Here is a 21,441-nt window from a genome sequence, read left to right as displayed (position 1 = left end):
ATTTTACTCGGCTCCAGAGAGATCTCCTTAAGGAGTTAGGAGACACTCTGACGGGTAACATGCCTGAGGCAGTAGCACAGACTGTTAACGCCCAGTTGTCTACCCTTGGTTCCATTGTCAACTCATCCATGAGGCTCATATCCTATGCAGCCGAAGGGGCGAGTAGGGCAGCTAGCTCAGGTGTAGCTCTCAGAAGGCAAGTCTGGATGCGCCTGTGTCATTTCGCGGAGGCTTTTAAGTCTTCCTTCACTGACGCCCCCTTTGATGGGTCCTCTCTCTTCGGGACCAAAGTGAAAGACACCCTCACCAGATGCGAACAGGAGAGGAAGACCCTATCTGCCGTAGGGGCCCGTTTCTGTCTTCCTTGTAGGCCTTACCCCAAGGCTCAGAGAGGAGGGAAAATGTGGTTCAAGAAGTCACAGAAGTCTTTCCCTGCTGCTCAAGATGAGTCCCCCTCCAGAGGCAGAGGAGGGGGAAATTATTCTGGAAGACGCCGTCCTAGAGGCAGAGGAGGCCCCCGCAACTCGGGAGACCGCGATTCGCTTTGCGGGTCTTCCTTTCAGCGTTCCTGAGGCATTGCCCGGCTGTGCTGTTCCGGAGCCAGTCAGGGGCCGAATTTCGTTGCATCCGGAAGCCTGGGAAAACATCACCCAGGATCGTTGGGTGCTTCGAATAGTTACCAGAGGTTACAATATCCCCTTTTTATCTACGCCCCCTCCAGTCAAAAGAATCCCGGATGTTCCACCCAGTCAACCGGATTAAGCAGCACTAGAAGTTTCAAAGCTGCTAGAAAAAGGAGTCATCCAACCAGTCCCCTCAGAGCATATCAGATCAGGAACTTACTCAAGACTCTTTTTGGTGCCAAAAAGAACAGGAGACCTGAGGCCCCTTCTGGATCTCAGCCGATTGAATCACTACGTTCTGAAGTCCAAGTTCCGAATGGTCACTCTTCAGTCCATTTTTCCCTTGCTGGAAAAAGGAGTATGTGTGCTCCATCGATCTCAAGGATGCCTACTACCACATCAAGATGGACAAGGCATCCAGGACTCACGCTTCCGGCTGGGAGCCAGTCACTTCCAGTTTTGTACCCTGCCCTTTGGTCTCACCACAGCCCCCAGGGTGTTTAGAAAGTGTTTGGCAGTGGTGACGGCTCACCTGAGACGTCGGGGGATTCCAGGTGTTTCCATATCTGGACGACTGGCTTCTCACCGACCCCACCAGGCATCTCCTCATTCAAGCCAGGGAGGCTACCATTACACTTTGTCAACAATTAGGAATTACCTCGAATTGGGAAAAGTCTGCCTTGCTGCCCTCACAGCGTGGTGTTTTTATAGGTGCAGAGCTAGACTCTATTCAAATGCGGGTCTTTCTGCCACAAGAGAGGGTAAGAGTGCTGCAGTCTCAGATTCACGCATTGTTGCCCCTCAAGAGAGTTCAGGCCAGGTTAGTTCTCCAGCTCCTGGGATCCATGGCTGCCACCATCATGCTGGTGCCTCTAGCCAGGTTACACATGCTCCTTTCGGCCCAATGGTTTCCCACTTGGTACTTCTCACGGAACGGCGCAAACAGGACCTCCACTGGTGGCTATGTTCCACCAATCTGGACAGGGGGAGGAGCTTGATTCTTATGTCTCCAGTGGCCACGGTGACCACGGACGCCTCCCAGATGGGGTGGGGGTATTATCTTGGCAGGACGGTCCAAGGCACGTGGCAAGATCACGAGGTACACCTGCGCATCAATGTTCTAGAGATGAGAGCGGTGTTACTAGCGTTGCGGGCACTCCAAAGCTCTCTTCCTCTAGGAGCGATTGCAATTCACTCGGACAGCATGTCCATGGTGTGGTACCTGAACAAGCAGTGGGGAACCAAGTCTTGCCCCCTCTGCAGAGAGGCCATGCGAGTGTGGCATTGGGCAGTGACTTCCCAACGTTTTTTAGTGGCAACGCACATTCTGGGAAAGACCAACGTGATAGCGGACAGGCTGAGCAGAGCTATTCTGATGCCTTACGAGTGGTCCCTGGACAACTGAGTGGCGATTCAAATTTTCAACAGGTGGGGTCAGCCTTGCTGCGATCTCTTCGCCAGCCCTCTCAATGCCAAATGCAGCAAGTACTTCACACTGATCCCCCCACAGGGGGAGTCCCCCAGGGACACTGTAGTCCACGATTGGCCCTCTGGTCTGATCTGTGCTTTCCCTCCATTTCCTCCGTTACCAAGAGTGATTCAGAAAGCCATATCCTTGGGAAGCAGGATGATTCTAATTGCTCCACACTGGCCTCGAAAAGTATGGTTCCCTTTTCTTTAGCAGTACGCAGTGGATGGTCCTTGGACCCTGAACCCAGTGCCAGACCTACTGATTCACATATCAGGACAGCTCCATCCCTCCCTGCTAACCCTCAGGTTGACAGCCTGGCTGCTCCACTTCCATCACTAGTTAGACGACATTCCTTTTCACCTGAGGTGGTACACATCTTGTCTTCCTCTCATAAGTCTTCCACCAGAAGAATTTATTCCAGCAAATGGAAGAGATTCTCCATTTGGGCTCAGGCCCAAGGTTTGGACCCCTTCACCGCCTTAATTCCGTTGGTCTTAGAATTTTTAGCCATGCTTTTCCGACAGGGCTCCGTGCCTGCTACCATTAAGGTGCAGCTGGCTGCAATTTCCAATTTTCATACATCTTACGAGCCTTCTCTTATGGGCCATAAACTTTGTAAGGCCTTCTTGAAAGGCGCCTGGTTACTTCCCCCTCCCGTTTAACTACCGGTCATGCCATGGGATCTAAACCTTGTGTTACAAGCCATCACTTCACCGCCCTTTGAACTGGCTGCCACCTGTGAATTAAAATTTCTATCTTGGAAGACGGCATTCCTAATAGCCGTTACATTGGCCAGAAGAATATCAGAGATTCAAGCTTTGTCCATTAAACCTCCGTATTTGACCTTTCATAAGGACAGAGTTTCCCTGAGACTTAACCTGTCCTTCCTTCCGAAGGTGTCATCCACCGTTAATCTGCATCAGTCTATCGAGTTACCAGTGTTCTTTCCAAACTTTTCCAATAAAGCAGAGTTTAGATTTCACCAGTTGGATGTGCACAGACAACTAAGATTCTACTTACACAGGGCTAAGCATATTAGGAAGTCTGATCAACTGTTTGTGTCCTTCTCAGAAAACAGAGCAGGTTGTCCTTTTTCCAAGAGCACAATTTCTAAATGGATCAAAGATTGTATTTCCTTTATCTATTCGTCAGCAGGCAGAAATTTACCCTCTCCCGTCAAAGCTCATTCTACCAGGGCTGTGTCTACATCAATAGCTTACCATGCCAGGCTTTCATTGGATGACCTTTGTGCTGCGGCCACCTGGGCTTCTCCGCACACCTTTATTACTTATTACAAGTTGGACGTGGCTTCTAGGGGCCGGGCTTCCTTTGGTTCCACGGTTCTCAATAGTATTTTCCTATGAGCCGCCCAGGATAGAGGTGCTGGGGACGCTGTCCAGTGAGTAAAGAATGTAGGCGAGATAAGACCACATAACATCAGGTAGTTATGTACTCACCATAACGATCGATGTATGTGGTCCATCTCACCTCACATTCTTACGTACCCTCCCACCTGCCCCCTTCCTATAGGATTTGGAGGAAAATTGGCTCTGAGAACCCTTCAGTGTCAGTTGTTTTTTCTTTCCTTTCTGGCTGGAGTTCCTTCCGGTTGCGGTTATGTGTGAGGTGTGACTGGAATGGCTGCAAACTAGATCTGGGGCTAGGGTGAGGTGCATCTTGGGATACCGGGTTAGCCCAGCCAATTAGAGACTTTGTGCTAGAGAAATAAGTTGGCAGAGTCTGAGCCGATTCTCGGCTCCGAACCCGTGAGTAAAGAATGTGAGGCGAGATGGACCACGTACATCGATCGTTATGGTGAGTACATAACTACCTGTTCTTCGTGTTTCACTGTTGCAGTCATCAAATTTGGGTTATCTGCTTGCAGTAGCCCTCAGTCGGCCTGATTATCAGTCTTGGGTCCTGCGTCGGGTGCTGTCTCATCTTCCATGACGTCAGGTAGTCAGGGGTATAAAGCATGCAGCTGATGCCATTTTATCAGGCTTTCTTGCCGTGCGGTGCCCAAAGCAGTTCGCAAGTGCCAGTCGGCTGACTCCTGAAATTTTCATTTTCGAGTTTCTGAACCAAAGTCATCAACTAAAGCGAAGTACTCCGTTGGGGAAACTTTTTCTTGCTCTAAACCGATGTCAGTAAAAGACGATAATTGTATTTATTGTGGAAAGCAAACACCTCATAAAGATTTTCATTCGTACTGTATTCCTTACCTAGGCCCTGACCACGACGTACCTCGCTGTCAGTTTTATGCCTTATTTAAACAAGAACTATTTGTCGTCTGTATATTTACACTTCTAAATATTTTGGTACTCGGTTCAATTATCCAGATATGTCTTCGGTAAGCCATCCGACTACCGACATTCCGAAAAAACACAAAGATAAAGACAGAGACAGGCCCCCTAGGTCCAAAGCTGCCTACGACGCTTCTCCTAAGCTAGTCGCCAGTTCGGCCGGTACTCAGTGAGGTGCTTTTGCAGCCCCTGATACCCGCTACTTCAGATTCACAGGCCTCTACTGAAACCCATTCAGTGTCAGGTATGCCACAAGATGCTTCAACTGTGGAACCTGCGGATGTCTCTACCTTGAATGGGTCTGGAGCCACTGTTCAGGCACAGGCTTCTGAGGGTGTATTCAGGCCTACTGACTTGCATATCAAACAGACGCCATCTTCTTCTTTAAGGCCTAAAACTCAAACCATGCCTAGAAAACCGATGCCCAGACCGCATGGTCAGGCCCGTATGCCTAAAAAGCAAATGATAAGAATGGCTGAAGACCTTATTATTTTATTCAGGGAAAGACAACCTTCCCCCTGTAAGAGACCTAGGACTGAATTTGCTTATGATACTTCTGATCAGGATTCTGAAATTTCTGATGTTATGTAGTCCAGTCTCGCCTACATTCTTACCCGTGGGTTCGGAGCCGAATATCCGCTCCGACTCGGCCAAACTTTTCTAGCTCGAAGTCTTCTATTGGCTGGGCTAAGCAGGTATCCCATGGTGCACTGCTCCATATCCCCAGATCTCATTTGCCGCTTATGAAGCTCGGACATGGTCTCGCTCTTGGCTGTGGCTAAGTACCTTTTTTTCTTGTTGTTTGAGAATTTCTTACAAACAAAAAGCTATTTTCATAGCTAGTGTCTATGTAGTGTTGTTTTTGGTTTAGGTAGTGTGTTTGTGGTATCCCGCTAACTGTTCTTTCGGGCTAGGCCCGTTTCAGTTAGAGGACCTAGTCCTCTTGTCCTGTGTTGTTCGCGCTAAAACTGTTTAAGTTAGAGGTTTTAGTGCCGGTTTCCCCTTGCTATTTGTGGTCAGAAAACCGTTTGAGGTTTTTGGCCTTTGTTTCAGTGCGTATTCCTTCTGAGGGTTGTGTGTGTGCTGTGCAGTTTACTAACTCGTTCCCCTTGTCCGACAGTGACTAGTGCTGTGTTGGTTTTTTGCGATTGCTTGTTGGAAAATGTCCAAGGATTCCAAAGAGCATAAACCTTCGGGTTTTAAAAAATGCACTAAGTGCGGTTACAAGATGTCCATCACCGATGAGCACTCAATTTGTGTTTATTGCCTGGGAGCCATCCATCTGCAGGAGTCCTGCAGCTTCTGCCATGCTTTTATTCCCAGAGTGCTCCAAGAAAGAAAGAATAAGCTGATTTTAAAGGGACTCTTGAAACCCTCTTCTCCCAGTGCTAAATCTAAGTCCTCAAAATCAAAAAAAGAGATCTCCGACTCCTTCAGTTTCCTCGGAGCTACCAGAGAAAGTCACAAAACTTGCTTCGACCTCCTCGGCTCCACTGTCCTCGGGGCCGCAGGAAGTGCCGGTGTTGATGGAACCGGCGTCTGCTCCAGTTATATTGGAATCTCTTTGGAGCTAATTGCCCAGTCTTAGACCAGTTTCACCTGATAGGAGATCTCGATCTCCCTCCCTGTCCTCCAGGACCCTTTCTGATGTGGATGTTGATAGGGTGGTGCAGAGGCTCCTCCAGTCACCAGTTTTGGCAAAATTATTTTCGGCTCCGGCCCAGTCGTCTCCGGAGCCCGTCCCGACCCCTTCTTCGATCATTCCTCCTCTGAGTGCATCTCTGTCTTCGGAGCCAGAGTGTTCCACGCCAGGTGATGTTCCTAGGTCTGTTCCGATGGCCCCCCCAGGCCTATCGGTGCTGACGTCGGCTCCGACCCAGTCAGCTCCGTCCACGGGGTTCGGGACTCGAGATTCTTCAGTCGGGCCTGAGGGGGACATCTCAGGACATATTTCGGTTCCGAGTCTTCCACTTGGTGCCTCTGCTCGTGGGACCCTGACTCCTGCCTTGGTCTCAGAGGCTGGCTGGTCCTCGGACTCGGGGGCGGGGGGGGCTGCCTTTGAGGCCATGCGGACTGCGCTGGCCAGATCATCAGCTACATCATGCGGGTCGGTCATTCTGTCCCCCACCACTCCGGTGAGAGCCTCATCACCTCCTATCTGTAGACAGCGGAGCACCAAGGCCTAGGGATACCCCCACGAGTTGTCCCAAAGTTTCTGAGGGCCCTTCAGAGTTTGTGCCTGAGGAGCCCTCTAGAAAGAAAATGTGCAAGAGGAAGCACATAGACTCCCAGGATGAGTCTCTCTCACCTCTGATACTGACCTCGAGGAATCGGAGGGGTCCCCCAAGTCATCCTCTGATGATGTTTCCTTCTCCGACATCCTGTTGATACTGAAACAGAGGTGACTGGCCGTCCAAAGCCCCCTCCGAGGAGGAGTCAGTCTTCCTTAAGGCTTTTGGTGCTCAGCCCTCCGCCTCCTGGGTGTCCCCACACTTCGACGAGCTCCTAGATTTGATTTGTAGGAGGGTGTGGGAAAACCCTGATTCTGTGGAGCCCATACCCAGGTGTCCCAACAAGTTTCTTTCTGCTCCCCCCGGGTAAGGAGTTTGTCCAAAGGAGTCCCTGTGGATGCCATAGTGGTGGCAGCGGCCACTCAGAAGGAAGTAGCAGAGACTTCTTCCTCTGTCCATCCTCCTAACAAGGAGTCTAGGACCATGGACCGGTATGGGAAGCGTACCCTCTCGTCAGCAACCTTTACTTTACGGTCGCTGAACTATGTCTCATTTCACTCGGCTCCAGAAAGATCTCCTCAAGGAGTTAGGAGATACTCTTGTGGGTAAAGTTCCTGAGGCGGTGGTCCAGGTGGTTAACGCCCAGGTGTCTACCCTCAATTCCAACGTCAACTCCTCCATGTGCTGTGGCTCATCTCATATGCAGCCGATGGAGTGAGTAGGGCAGGAAGCTCAGGAGTCGCCCTTAGAAGGCAAACCTGGTTGCCCCTTTGTCACTTCGCGGAGGCCTTCAAGTCTTCTTTCACTGACACCCCCTTTGATGGTTCTTCTTTGTTCGGAACCAAAGTGAAAGACACCCTCACCAGGTGCGAACAAGAGGGAAAGACCCTGTCTGCCGTAGGGGTCCATTTTTCCTTTCCCTCTAGGCCTTACCCAAAGGCCCAGCGGGGTGGGAAGATGTGGTTCAAAAAATCACAGAGGTTTTGTCCTGCCGCACAAGGTGAGTCCCCTTCCAGAGGCAGAGGAGGGGGAGGTTATTCAGGGAGACGCCACCCTAGAGGCAGAGGGGGCCCCCGCAGTCTGGGAGACGCGATTCCTTTCGGGGCTCTCCCTACTCTCGTTCCTGAGAGAGTGCCCGGCTGTGCTTATCCGGAGCCAGTCGGGGGTCAAATTTCATTATATATAGTATAAGCCTGGAAAAGCATCACCCAGGACCGATGGGTATTGCGAATAATTTCCGGAGGTTATGTCATTCCGTTTACGTCAGATCCCCCTTCAGTCAGAAAAATCCTGGACGTTCCACCTAGTCAAAGGGATCAAGCAGCCTCAGAGGTTTCAAAGCTGCTAGGAAAAGGAGCCATCCAGCTTGTCCCCTCAGACCAAGTCGGATTAGGGACTTATTCAAGATTCTTTTTGGTGCCGAAAAGAACAGGGGACCTGAGACTCGTATTAGATCTCAGCCAACTGAACAGCTATGTACAGAAGTCCAAGTTCCGTATGGTCACACTACAATCGATTCTTCTATTGTTGGGAGAGGAGGTATGGATGTGCTCCATCGACCTCAAGGATGCTTACTACCATGTCAAAATGGACGGGGCATCCAGGAGTCACCTACTCTTCTGGCTGAGAGCCAGTCATTCCCAGTTTTGAGCCCTGCCCTTTGGTCTCACCACAGCCCCCAGGGTGTTCACCAAGTGTATGGCAATGGTGACTGCTCATTTCAGACGTCAGGGATTCCAAGTGTTTCCGTATCTGGACGACTGGCTCCTTACCGCCCCCACCAGGCAGCTACTAGTCCAAACCAGGGACGCTACCATCACTCTGTCAACAGTTGGGCATAACACTAAATTGGGAAAAATATGCCTTGTTGCCCTCACAGCGTGTCACCTTTATAGGCGCAGAATTAGACACCATTCGAATGCGAGCATTTTTACTGCAGGAAAGGATCAGAGTCTTACAAGTAACCCTGATGCCCCTGAGGAAAGCAAAGGCAAGATGGGTTCTTCAACTCCTGGGGACCATGGCAGCAACAATTATGTTGGTCCCTCTAGCGAGATTGCACATGAGACTTCTTCAATGACTCCTCTTTGTTCAATGGTCTTTCCAAAAATTTCCACTTTCTCACCCCATTTTGCTCATGGACAGATGCAAACAGGATCTCAGTTGGTGGCTTTGCACCAACAATTTGGACAGGGGAAAACCCTTCGTTCCACCCATCCCGGTTGCCACAGTGACCACGGACGCCTCCCAGATGGGGAGGAGGCATTATCTTGGCAGGACAGTCCAAGGCACGTGGCAAGATCACAAGATACATCTGCATATCAATGTCCTATAGATGAGAGCGGTGCTACTTGCGTTGCAGGCACTTCAGAGCTTTCTGCCTCTAGGGACGATTGCAATACACTCGGACAACATGTCAGTAGTGTGGTATCTAAACAAGCAAGGGGGAACCAGATCTTACTCCCTGTGCAGAGGCCATGCGAGTGTGGCAGTGGGCAGCATCTTCCCAACGGCTTCTGGTGGCAACGCACATTCCGGGGAAGTCCAATGTGATAGCGGACAGGCTAAGCAGAGCTATTCTTATGCCTTGTAAATGGTCCCTGAATCGTCTAGTTGCAGAACGAATCTTCAGCAGATGGGGTCAGCCTTGTTGCGACCTTTTTCCCAGCTCCCTCAATGCCAAATGCAGCAGCTACTTCATGCTGATCCCTCCACAGCGGGAGTCACCCAGGGACGCTCTAGTTCACGATTTGCCCTCCGGTCTGCTTTATGCTTTCCCTCCGTTTCCCTTGCTGTCAAAAGTGATTCAGAAAGCACAATCCTTGGGAAGCAGAATGATTCTGATTGCTCCACACTGGCCTCGTCAGGTCTGGTTCCCCTTTCTCCAACCATACATTGTGGACACTCCTTGGATTCTGGACCCTCAACCAGATTTACTGACACACATATCGGGACCGTTCCACCCCTCTCTGATCACCCTCCGGCTGACAGCCTGGCTACTCCACTTCCATTGTTAGTTAGGCTTCATCATTTTTCACCGAAAGTAGTTCACATTTTATCTTCCTCTCATAAGCCCTCTACTAGAAGATTTATTCTAGCAAATGGAAGAGGTTTTCTGTTCGGGCGCATACCCAAGGAATTGATCCTTACACAGCCCCGATTGCTTCAGTCTTGGAGTTTTTGTCTATGCTTTTCCATCAGGGTTCCGCGTCCGCTACCATAAAAGTTCAGTTGGCAGCGATCTCTAATTTTCATGTTGCTAATGAGCCTAGTCTCATGGCTCTCAGACTCTGTAAGGCTTTCCTGAAGGGTACTCTATTACTCCGTCCTCCGAACCTATCATGCCCTGAGATCTCAATTTTGTTCTACAAGCCCTCACTTCACCACCTTTCGAGCCTGCAGCTACCTGTGATTTGAAATTCTTGACCTGGAAAACAGCCTTTTTAATAGCAATCACTTCAGCCAGGCAAGTTTCAGAAATTCAAGCCCTTTCTATCAAACCTCCATACTTGATCTTCCATAAGGACAGGGTTTCTCGTAGACCAAACCCTTCTTTCCTTCCTAAAGTGGCTTCCATATCTAATCTTAATCAATCTATTGAGTTGCCTGTATTGTTTTCTCATTTTTCAAACAAGGCAGAATTTAAATTTCATCAATTGTATGTACACAGACAAGTTACGTTTCTATCTGCACCGAACAAAAGATATCCCAAAGTCTGATCAACTATTTGTCTCCTTTTCGGAAAACAAAATTGGGTCGCCTGTCTCCAAAATCACCCTATCCAGATGGATATCTAGTTGCATCTCTTTTGCCTACTCCGCAGGAGGAAAAGACCTGCCGTTTCCGGTTAAGGCTCACTCTACTCGGGTTGTTTCTACATCTACAGCCTATCAAGCCAGATTGTTGATGGATGATATATGTGATGCAGCTACTTGGGCTTCTCCTCACATATTTGTTTCTCATTACAAATTGGACATGGTATCTAGGGGCAGGTCGTCCTTTGGTTCCACAGTACTCAGGAGTATTTTCCTATGAGCCACCCAGGATGTAGGTGCTAGGGATGCTGTCCCACGGGTAAGAATGTAGGCGAGATTGGACTACATAAAATCAAGAAGTTATGTACTCACCATAACGTTCGATGTATGTAGTCCATCTCGTCTCATATTCTTACTTACCCTCCCACCTTCCCCCTTCCTGGAGGATCTGGAGGTTAGGTTTCTATTTACAGAGTTCCCTTCACCTTTAGCGTGCTCTTTTTTACCTGGATGTTGTATATGCATGGGGTATGAATGAGTATTCGCAGCAAACTAGATCTGAGGATATGGAGCAGTGCACCATGGGATACTTGTTTAGCCCAGCCAATAGAAGACTTCGAGCTAGAAAAGTTTGTCTGAGTTGGAGCCGATATTCGGCTCCGAACCCTCGGGAAAGAATGTGAAGCGAGATGGAATACATACATCGAACGTTATGGTGAGTACATAACTTGTTTCCTCTGATGACCAGGATTTACCCTTGTCTACCTATGAGGATTCTGATGCAGAGGAATCTATTCCCTTTGCTTCCCCTCCAGAGGATTTCTCTTTTGGTGAAACCTTGCATACTCTTAGGGAGCATTTTCGCTGGGAAAGCCAGGATTACTCTGATTCTAAAAAGAGGCTTAGGGGTTTCTTACTCATGCCCCAGCATAGGCCTTTAGCTATCCCTCGTGTACTAGACATTGTTGATGCCTTTTCAGAATCTAGTTTGGCCCCTGATTCTTTACCTCCTGCTCCCAGAAAACCTGACCGATATTACAGGGTTCCCGATTCTCACCAGTTCCTTTTTAAAAATCCTACTGCGGATCCTGAGACCATTTCACAGGGACCCACGGGCATTGAGGCTACTACTACAAAAAATCCTACCCCCTCTGATAGAGATTCCGGGTGCTGGATAGATGGGGTAAGACGGTATACACTTGTGCAACCTTGGCCATTAGGGCCTTAAACTGCCAGTTTCATATGTTAAAGTATCAACAACATATTGGATTGCTTAAACAGAAAATTACGTTGATTCCTGACTGTGCTAAAAATAAGGATATACAGGATTTAATGCATTCTGCTGAACAAGTTGGAAAACATACTTTGCAATGTGGTTTTGATTCACTAGAGGCATCTTGCTTTCACTGGGTCTGTACTTAAAAAGCATGCTTGGCTTAAGGAGCAGTGTTTGCCAGATTATGTTAAAGCTAAATTGCTTGATGCTCCCTTAAATCTTTGGCAACAAAGCAGAAGTAGCACTTAAAAAAAAAGAAAAAAGATGGAGGAAAAAGCAAAATCTATGCAAACTGTTAAAGATTTCCTACAAGTACAGCCTCTAAGGTGTAGTAGGCATTGGCCCTCTAAGAATTGGTCCTTTCCTGCCTCTTCCAGGCCTTCTCAGTCCAAACCCAGAACCAGCAGAACACCCAGGCTTTTAGCCCCAGGGTATGCACAGGACTAAGTAGTGGGGGGCTCCCACTTCCAAATTAGGGAGTAGTAAGACTCCCCCCATGGTAAACTGTCTCAATGACTTAACTTTAAAACTTCCAAGCCCTTCTCAACTGACTGCTCCTTTAGGGGGGAAAGATTGCTCTGCAGGCAAAAAACTGGGAAATCATTCCCCAGGACAAATGGGTTTTAAATATAGTTTCCCAAGGATACAGATTTCACTTTCACACGCTACCAACCCCAAACAGTTGGCCAGATCTACCCCAAAATCAGTGGGTAGAGGCCCAAAAGCAAGTACTCTCTTTCTCTTAAGCATAGGGGCTATTAAAACTGTACCAGAAGAGGAAAAGGGACAAGGTTTCTACTCAAGACTTTTCCTTGTACCCAAATTCAAGATGCTAACCGTTCACCAGTTGCTTCCTATGCTAGGCAAGGATGCCTGGTTGGCAACACTGGATCTAAAAGAAGCCTACCTGTACATCCCAATCAGGGAATCTTGCAGATGGTACCTACGCTTCAAAGCAGGCTACATGCACTATCAGTTCTCTGCACTGCCCTTTGGCTTGTCTACTGCGTCCAGGGTATTCACAAAGTGCCTTGCTCCAGTCATTGCATTTTGCATGCAAAGAAATATTCAAATGTACCCATTCCTGGACGATAGTCTAATTCAGGCAGAAAGCCAGGACATACTTTTGAATCATCTGGCATTTGTACAAAAGGTGCTAACTTGTCTGGGGTACACCATAAACGAAAAGAAATCACATCTAGTACCCTGTCAGCAAATTATATTCCTGGGAGCAAGCTTGAACACAACTTCCCACATGGCTTTCTTCATGCCTGAGAAACAAATTCATTTTTGACAACTCACTTCAAACTAATGGCCACAAAGACCCTGCTATGTGCAAGGCAAATACTGCAAGCCTTGGAGTTCATGGCCTCCTGCATTCTCCTAATTCCATATGCAAGACTGCATATGAGGAAACTACAATGATATCTAAAAAGCCTATGGTGTCAACATTCTCATGATCAAGAAACAATGATTCCTATCATACCTTGCCTACAGTTAGAGTTCCTTTGGTGGGCAGAGGCCTGCCACCAAAACAAGGGACTACCATTCACTCTACCCCCTGCCGCCCAAACCCTAACAGACGCATTAGACTATGCATGGGGGGCTCACCTGGCAGGGAAGAGCATTTAGGGCAAATGGAACCCAAGTGAAATGCACCTGCATATCAATCAAAAAGAAATGTTAGCTGTACAGAATGCTCTGACATCCTTCAAGGACCACATTCTTCCAGGACAATTAATGGTAGACTGACAGCACCACTGTTATGTGGTACATAAGCGGGGGGGGGGGTATCCATTCATACCCCCTCTACAGACTAGCCATGGCTCTGTGGAACACAGCCTTGAGCTACCAAGTGCATCTACAGGCTCAATTCCTTCCAGGAAAGCTAAATACACTGGCAAATGAACTAAGCAGAAATCTAATGTACCCACACGAGTGGAAACTGGAACCAAAGACTTTTCAACATGTTGATAAACAAATGGGGGTGCCCCGATATAGACCTGTTTGCTTCCTCTCAGAACTACCAATTGGACAAATTCTGCACAAGGACTCCCCACACACAATCTTGGAAAGTGGATGCCCTGTCCTTCAACTGGAAAAATCTATCAGTTTATGCCTTTCCTCATCTGCCTCTCCTCTCCGAAGTACTACTGAAGATCAAACAGGACAAACCAAAGACGATACTGATTGCACCAGACTGGCCTCACCAACACTGGTACCCCCTCTTGCTCAGTGTGTCACTGCTGGCTCCATGGCACCTGCCTCAGATCCCTACCCTGCTGTCCCAGCAGGTGGGCCAGATTCTGCATCCTCAACTTCAAACCCTCAACCTGGCAACCTGGCTAATTACTTAATCTCTCCATTACCATCCCTCAGTAAACAAGTGTTGGATGTCATTTTGGAGGAAAGGAGGCCTAGTACTAGAAAATCTTATGTTGAAAAATGGAAAAGATTCTGTTCCTGGAACCAAACTCAAGGGATGGGCACAGCAACGCCGAATTTACCTCAGATTCTTCAACACTTAATTGATATGCTTTACAAGGGCCTTTCTTTTTCCTCCATCAAAATTCATGCCTCAGCCATTTCAGCTCATTACAACACAGAACCCACCCCTCTTCTCTCATCCACTGCTCAAGCAGTTCCTCAGAGGAGCCAAAAACTTACCACCCAGGAGAGCCCCAACTCCAGCCTGGGACCTTAACTTTGTATTGTAAAAACTCACTCTACCTCCTTTTGAGCCAGCTGCAAGTGCAGAGTTAAAATTAATTTCTTGGAAAACAGCCTTCCTTTTAGCAATCACTTCAGCAAGAAGGGTATCTGAATTACAGGCCCTTATGGCAGTGGAGCCTTTCATTGTCTTTCATGTGGACAGGGTGTCCCTCAGGACCAATGCCTCCTTCATGCCCAAGGTAGTATCCAATGTGGGTCTAAATCAGTCCATTCATTAGTCAACCTTCTTTTCTAATCCACAGAACAAAGGGGAACGGATACTGCACTCCTTAGATGTGCACAGACAACTTAGATTTTACTTTGACAGGACTAAACCTCAAAGGAAATCTGAACTGCTGTTGGCATTTGCTGCAGGGGCAGAGGGGAAGGCCATTTCAAAGCAAACCATTTCTAAATGTATAGGCCATTGCATTAATTTCTGCTATAAGCATCATGAAAAGCCTATCCCACAGGGGTTAAGACCACACTCAACCAGGGCTGCATCTACCTCTACAGCCTTTCTCAGAGGTGTCCCTACTAGGGACATCCTAGAAGCTGCTGCTTGGAGTTCTGTGCATACCTTCACCAAGCGTTACCATTTGCCATTTTTCTCTAAATCCAGAGCTGGTTTTGCCACTGCAGTCTTGCAGGGCCGTATAGCTAGTCCTAATGCTATCTAAATTCCTCCTCCCATCCTTAGCTTTGGGAATCTACCCAAATGTAATGACTGCAACAGTGAAACACAAAGAACATAGTACAGTTGTGTACACTTACCATAAATGTAGATGTTGGTGTTTTCACTGCTGCAGTCGTGGTTACCCTCCCTCCAGCCCCCTGACTTCTATTGTCTTTACCTCTATTCTTGTTTACTATGCTTAAAGCTTTCGGGTGTATTTGCTTTTTGCTGGATGTGTACCTTTGTATATAATTGCTTCCCGTTATGGGGGTACCTGACGTCTGGGTCAAGAAAAAAATGATAAAATGGCGTTAGCTACATGCTTTATACCCCGACTATCTGACATCATGAAAAGATGAGAAAGCAACCGACACAGGACCCAAGACTTTGATAATCTGGCAGACTGAGGGCTACTGCAAGCAGATAACCCAAACGTGATGACTGCAACCGTGAATACACTCGAACATGTACATTTGTGGTAAGTGTTCACAACTTTACTGTCTCCCACCCATCAGTCTGCTCTATAGATAATCATTGCTATCTTGTAGTCAGAACATGGGTCTCCCATCCATCAGTCTGTTCTATAGATAATCATTGGTGTCTTGTGCCTTCATTGGTTCAGATAAGTGCCTTGTTGGAGAGCCTTCCTTTTTTTTCTCTCAACAGTTTTGGTGTTTCGATATTATTAGACATAATATAGGCGGGAAAGTATGATTGTGCTCGAGAGATTCCCTTCAAGGATCTCAACCCCAATGCCTGCTTTATTCCCTCTGTGACCCTCTACCGAAGATGCTTAAACTTTGCCAGCACTGGAATATGAATGACCTTATGTAGACTTTCATAAACATTTTGGTCATTTTATTGTTAAATGGAGGATATGAACTAGACATTTTATGGGCACCAGTACCACTTAGCTTGGTACAAGGATATCGTACATGAGGCAGTCTGAGAGAGCTGAAATTTTGAGCAGTCTCATGACAGCGCACTGAAAGTAACCAGATTTGTTGTTCAGTTGTAGTGGATTGTGTGAAGGTAAGCGGATGCAGTGACTGTATATGCATGTAATTTTATAGTGTGACATGTAATTGAAGTATGAATTAGAGTGCTGTAAAAAGAAGGGGATTTACTGTTCGAGTTGCAGACATGTAAACCTAGTTCACCACGTTCCCACCAGAGAAGTAACATCTGTTTTTGTTTTGAATAGGGCGTAATAGATTACATCTTCTACTCGAAGCCTCATCTGAATGTACTAGGTGTGCTTGGACCTCTGGACCCTCATTGGTTAATAGACAATAGTATCACAGGTTGCCCACATCCGCAGATTCCTTCTGATCATTTTTCACTTCTTGCACAACTGGAGCTTTTAATACCATGTTTGCAACAGGTAAATGGACTCAGTCTTGGCAGGAGGTAGTCCATTACCCCACTGGAGGAGTACCTCTTAATGTAATATGTAAAACTGTAAAAATCTGTGTATAGAGAGGAGTGACGTATGGCCAACAGGGATTTTTCTTAATAATGTTTTTAAATCAGTTTTAAATGTAATAATTTGAAAAAATATATATATATGTATAATAATGGTTGGGTGCTATTCACAGTGGCAATGAAATTCTGAGCCCCGGTCTGCTTTATATACTGTTAAAATAAACATTAGAACTGTGCATTTGCACCTTTTCTTAGTTTATTACTGATATGCCTCCTCTTTCTTCTGAGTAATTAAGTACTGTTTCAAGATTTGAAATATAGATTTGCTATACCCTCTTTGCACAGAAAGCTGTATGTAGCACTACTGTTAGGCCAGTAGTAACATTCAGAAATCATTCCTTCTGTACTTCACTCCCACATTTTTCAGATGTGTTTGTATAAACTAGAATTTAAATTTAGCCTGTACTGATTGTATATGAACCACAGAATATCTGATTTATGAAATTTTGTACGCAAGAATTAAACCAGATTTGGAAAATGATTGTATTATAAGAAAAGGCTAAATTTTTATATGTTTTGTGTTACAGAAGCCAGCTTGTTAAAAAAGAAGTTGCAGTGGGTTTTCTCTGCTGATGATTTGCACTGTTGGGGTTTTGTTTGCCCATATGTATTTTCTTTTATGTATCTTTCCAAAATCTAAAACTGTTACAGCTTTAAATCCCATAAACGCCACTTCAGCTTATATGTGTTTTCAAGATAAAAGGAAAATTAAAAAAAAAAGGGGGGGGACACTTGTCTTCAGAACTGTTTTCACAATCCCTACTACATAGAGTTCACGCAGCTACTCAGGACAGTAATGTATACTACTGTTTTAGTGTGATCCATTGTAATGGATTCCAGACAAACTTAATTTCATCTTACATTTTCCACATTGCTCAACATTTCTGGTAAATTCTGACTTATTGGGACTATTGTACCTTTCCTCAGAACTGTGCCTGCTTTGTTTTGATCGTGAACAGCACTGCCTGTGCATGCAGAGAAAACCTGTGCATCATCTTTTATTTTTTAAACGAATTGTTAACATTTGTGAAGATTTTATGAAAAATAATTTTGTATAAGCTGTGGCATTTCTTTGTATTTATTTTTTCTGATTTTGGTGAAGCATCACTTATTTCGATTAGAGGACAGGTACAGGATTTCTGTGTCGTACACTGCATCCTCACACACTGCTTCATTCTCCTCCATGTAGTGCATCCCTTTTCAACCAAGGAACGCTATTATTTATGTATATATACAGTGTTTTGTCTTTTTTAGTGTGTTTTGTAAATTTCATGGAAGTCCCTGTTAGTACTTAAAATCTTTCTGTTCTGAAGCAGTGTAGATACAGTTTGCAGCACAGGTCCCAAAGACAATTTTTTTAAATGATTGAAAGAGGAAAAAAAAATCGGGTTTTACTCTCATGTGCTAAGCTAGACTAAAGCCGAACTTCCCCTTTGTTGTGTGCCATTAATTAGTCGTTTATAATGCCAAGTATAAAATGTTAATAAATGTTGCTGGTTATCAAGGAAGAGGAAACGTTAATGTTTGTTCTTATTTTATGAAATGGAATTGTTTTCTTTAGTCTAGCTTGTTGTTCCTACTGCTGGCAGAGGAGTGCACGTGCCGCATGAGAGTAAAACCTTATTTTACACGCTAGGAGTGTTCGATAAATCACGACTGCTGAAGACGACTTGAAATGTTGTGAAGTTTAACTGACAGCACTTAATACACTTTGGAATGGTGCAGCTCAACCTTTAATTTTAGGTTTTGAATAAAATATATCCCAAGTTTGCTTCAGAAACGAGACTGGACACAGAAGAGTATGAAGATATTAAACTTTGTCTGGGACCTGATGTATTTTCTTATTAGTTGGGACAGCTGGCAAGCGTGTCCACTCTTAAGCAGTACACAGAAACGTTGTTAGTATTATTGTAGAGTAAGTAGTACTTTATTTTGTAATTTGTAAATAAAAGGTGTCCATTCATCTTTCCTTAGCATATGTGTTACTAGTCTGTATCATGGCGAATTGTTCTGTCTTCAGGCTATGTGGCCATGGCGGTTACTGCAGAATCTGATTTCAATATTTGTAAATAGCAGCCTCACTTACACTCAAGCTTCATTAGTAGTGGGAGATACAAAGCATTTACTACTTGCATCTTTATGTAATAATAAGGTGAGCATTTAATTTGTCTTGATAAAGCTTGGCCTGTATTCTGGATATCAGTAAGTTGAGCTCATGAATTCACGTGCATTATCCCGCATTGATAAAATGTCATTTGCAAGTGAATCCCCCTGGCCTTTTGCATTTCGGTTCAGTTTGAGTTAAGTCTCTGTTTACCTTCAGGATCACCTTGTGCTTTTTTGTGAATGTTTAAAATTTGTATGTGGGTATTGTACATTCTGTTTTTGCACTTGGGCAAGTAAGCCTTACAGTTCATTAATGCAACAAAGGCTAGAAGTGCTTAATGTATAGATAATTTTTCCATCATGCAGTTCACTTGCTGCCCATCCACAGGAGTGTTTACTCATGTTCTCTGTGCTACAGATCTTGCTTTAATGCTGTGATGTTAACTAGCTCTGCTGTTGGTGAGATTACAGATGCCTGGATTGCAGCATTGTTAAAACATACCATAATACTATTCAGCAAGTTATGTAATATCTCTTGCACTTGGTCTTTTAATAGTCATAGTGAACGACAGTTACAGAAAGCTGCCTCCTGCAATTGAAGATTTTTTATTTTAAAGTCTTTGCCTGTGTTAGTACTCTTGGGTTTTTTATTCATATTGCTTTGATATGAATCAGTTCATTGAGCTGTTGTTTACCAATAAATATATACTGTTTGCACTTTTCTTACATTGCTTTGCTCCAAAGACTACATTTGCAGGTATTGTCCTTATGCAGAAGTCTCACTGTAACAGTCTTCTAGTGTTAGTGGAGACGCGATCTGTGAACTGAGGTTATTGTATGCACAGAGTTGGATGGGGGTACAGATGGCTTTTGCCTGACCTGACTGGGGACTCCTTTGAGATGCATCATGTGTGGAATGCACAGTAAGTAGCTCTCCATTAACCAATGATAGGTGACAGTAACAGAAGTCCTGAACCAATCAAAACATAGTTGTACTCTTATTTTGAATAGCTTAAAATATCTTTAAGGAACACAGCATCAGCTGTTTTGACTCCATATTGTGTGATCTGTGTAACCTATGAGGATATGCATATCCTTTGCTGGCAGTTACAGTAATATTTCTTCCTTTGGAGACCCTTGCCCAGCTCTTGAACTTGCCATTTTGTCGTCTTGATCCCACCGTTCCAGCCTTGATCCTGATTAATTTAAGATTTGAATCTGCCTGCTTTTACATAAGTAGTTACACTAGCCAGCTAGCTGTTCTTGTAACTTATGGTGACTGTGCTTAGGAAAGGAACGTGATGTGAAACAGTTAGTGCCAGCATTTTTCTCTGGGCACCCAAAGAAATGGGAGGGAGATGCATTTTGATCTACCTTGCTGTTTCAGAAGATGGTGATTGAGAGTGCTTTGTATGATGATTGGTGAGGGGCCATTTCCTCATGTAGTCCCAGGCCTGAACTGGAACACAATGAGAAAATAAAGGAAGTTTGGGATAGATACTGAACATACCTTCCTGGCACTGAATCTATGCATGATCCCCAGTATGTCATATCCTTACCCCTTCATGAATAAGAGCTCCAGTTCACAGCAGTATTCTGTCTTAGCAGGTATTGAGGTAGTGAAAGGTATACATGTGACAACCACTTTAGAGAGTACTTAAAGTGTAATTGCAGCCCACTCCCTCTAGTCAGACAGCTAAGGCATTCTTGTGACTAGATTGGGCCCAGCAGCTGTCAGTTACCAAGACTGGAGTATTCACAGGCTTTTCCTATGCAAGGCATGTCTATTATGCCCTTGGTATGTGGTGAGAGCAGACCTTGTTAGGTGCAAGAGCACAATCACGGGGAACATGGTGTTTATACCTCGCAGCAGACCTAGTGCCACCCTTTCCCGACCTCTTGTTACCTTTGTCAGGTGTCTGCAGCTGCTTCTGGCAGATGGCTGTCGGGCATGGGCTGTGTGCAGTAAGCGCATTATGTGTTACTCTTGCGTGAGCCCTGCCTAATGCAGAGATAGATCTCTCTGTTCTTATATGACTTTGAGGAGTCTTGAGTAACTTACTACTACTGCGATTGATATTAACGATGAGCGCATCCCATCCCCACAGCTCACTGCCAGCTGATTACCTTCTGTGGAGAAACTCTTTAGTCTGGAACAATCTTCCCTTCACCACCCCAAAGAAACTGCTGAATCAGGTTTTGGAGAAAGAGCCATTTGTCCTCCCTATGTGTATTCTGTTAAAGCTATATATATGTATAGATGTATTTTATAGTCGTATAGAAGTGTCATGTACTGCCATTGTAATTCCAGAGAGGGCATATCCTTTCTACAGTCCTTTGCTGAGTGAAGGGAGTTCTTGAGCCAAATGAGAGGCACAGTTCTGTTATCTTTGGTCCAGGATTGGTTACAGATACCACAGTACTTTGCTACCTGCCAATCAGTTTAAAGCTTATGACACAAAGGCATTTCGATCTGCCATGTTACTCTTAATTTTATCAGCTTTTTCCCACCTGTTCAGGTTGCACCCATCTATATTAGGTCAGAAAGTCTGAAAAACCTGAAACCTCTCCATGAGTCCGGTTATTAGGAGGAAACACTTTTCATCACTTCCATAACAGACTGCCATGTGATTCACGGTACTTTTGATTCTGCTGAAACTTTGGGTAGGGCAGTAAGTACAGATATATGCTTGAGCAAGATGGTGTCTGTTAAACTTCTCTGTCAAGGAAGAGTGCACACAGACTGTCCTGGATACCCCCTCTTTTTGTGCGTCTTAGGCTTCTGTCTTTTGTGGACGAGAGT

At 45.6% G+C, this 21,441-nt stretch overlaps 1 protein-coding gene across 2 annotated transcripts in view; it reads left to right on the top strand.

Moving 5' to 3' along the window:
* CNOT6 (CCR4-NOT transcription complex subunit 6) overlaps window positions 1-18,505 on the top strand; it is a 1,957,714-nt gene extending 1,939,209 nt beyond the window's left edge. For both annotated transcript variants that reach the window (XM_044068935.1, XM_044068934.1), the window contains exon 12: window positions 16,252-18,505. In XM_044068935.1, the coding sequence (XP_043924870.1) occupies window positions 16,252-16,461 (210 nt within the window). In that variant the 3' untranslated portion in view covers window positions 16,462-18,505. The remainder of the gene's footprint in view (window positions 1-16,251) is intronic.
* Window positions 18,506-21,441: the final 2,936 nt, after the last annotated feature.

Source organism: Protopterus annectens, chromosome 4.part0 (genome assembly GCF_019279795.1).
Source record: "Protopterus annectens isolate FY-2018-M chromosome 4.part0, PAN1.0, whole genome shotgun sequence".
NCBI classification, from domain to species: Eukaryota; Metazoa; Chordata; order Ceratodontiformes; family Protopteridae; genus Protopterus; species Protopterus annectens.
The sequence above is the reverse complement of the archived record's forward strand: the minus strand, read 5'-3'. Positions and strand labels throughout refer to the sequence as shown.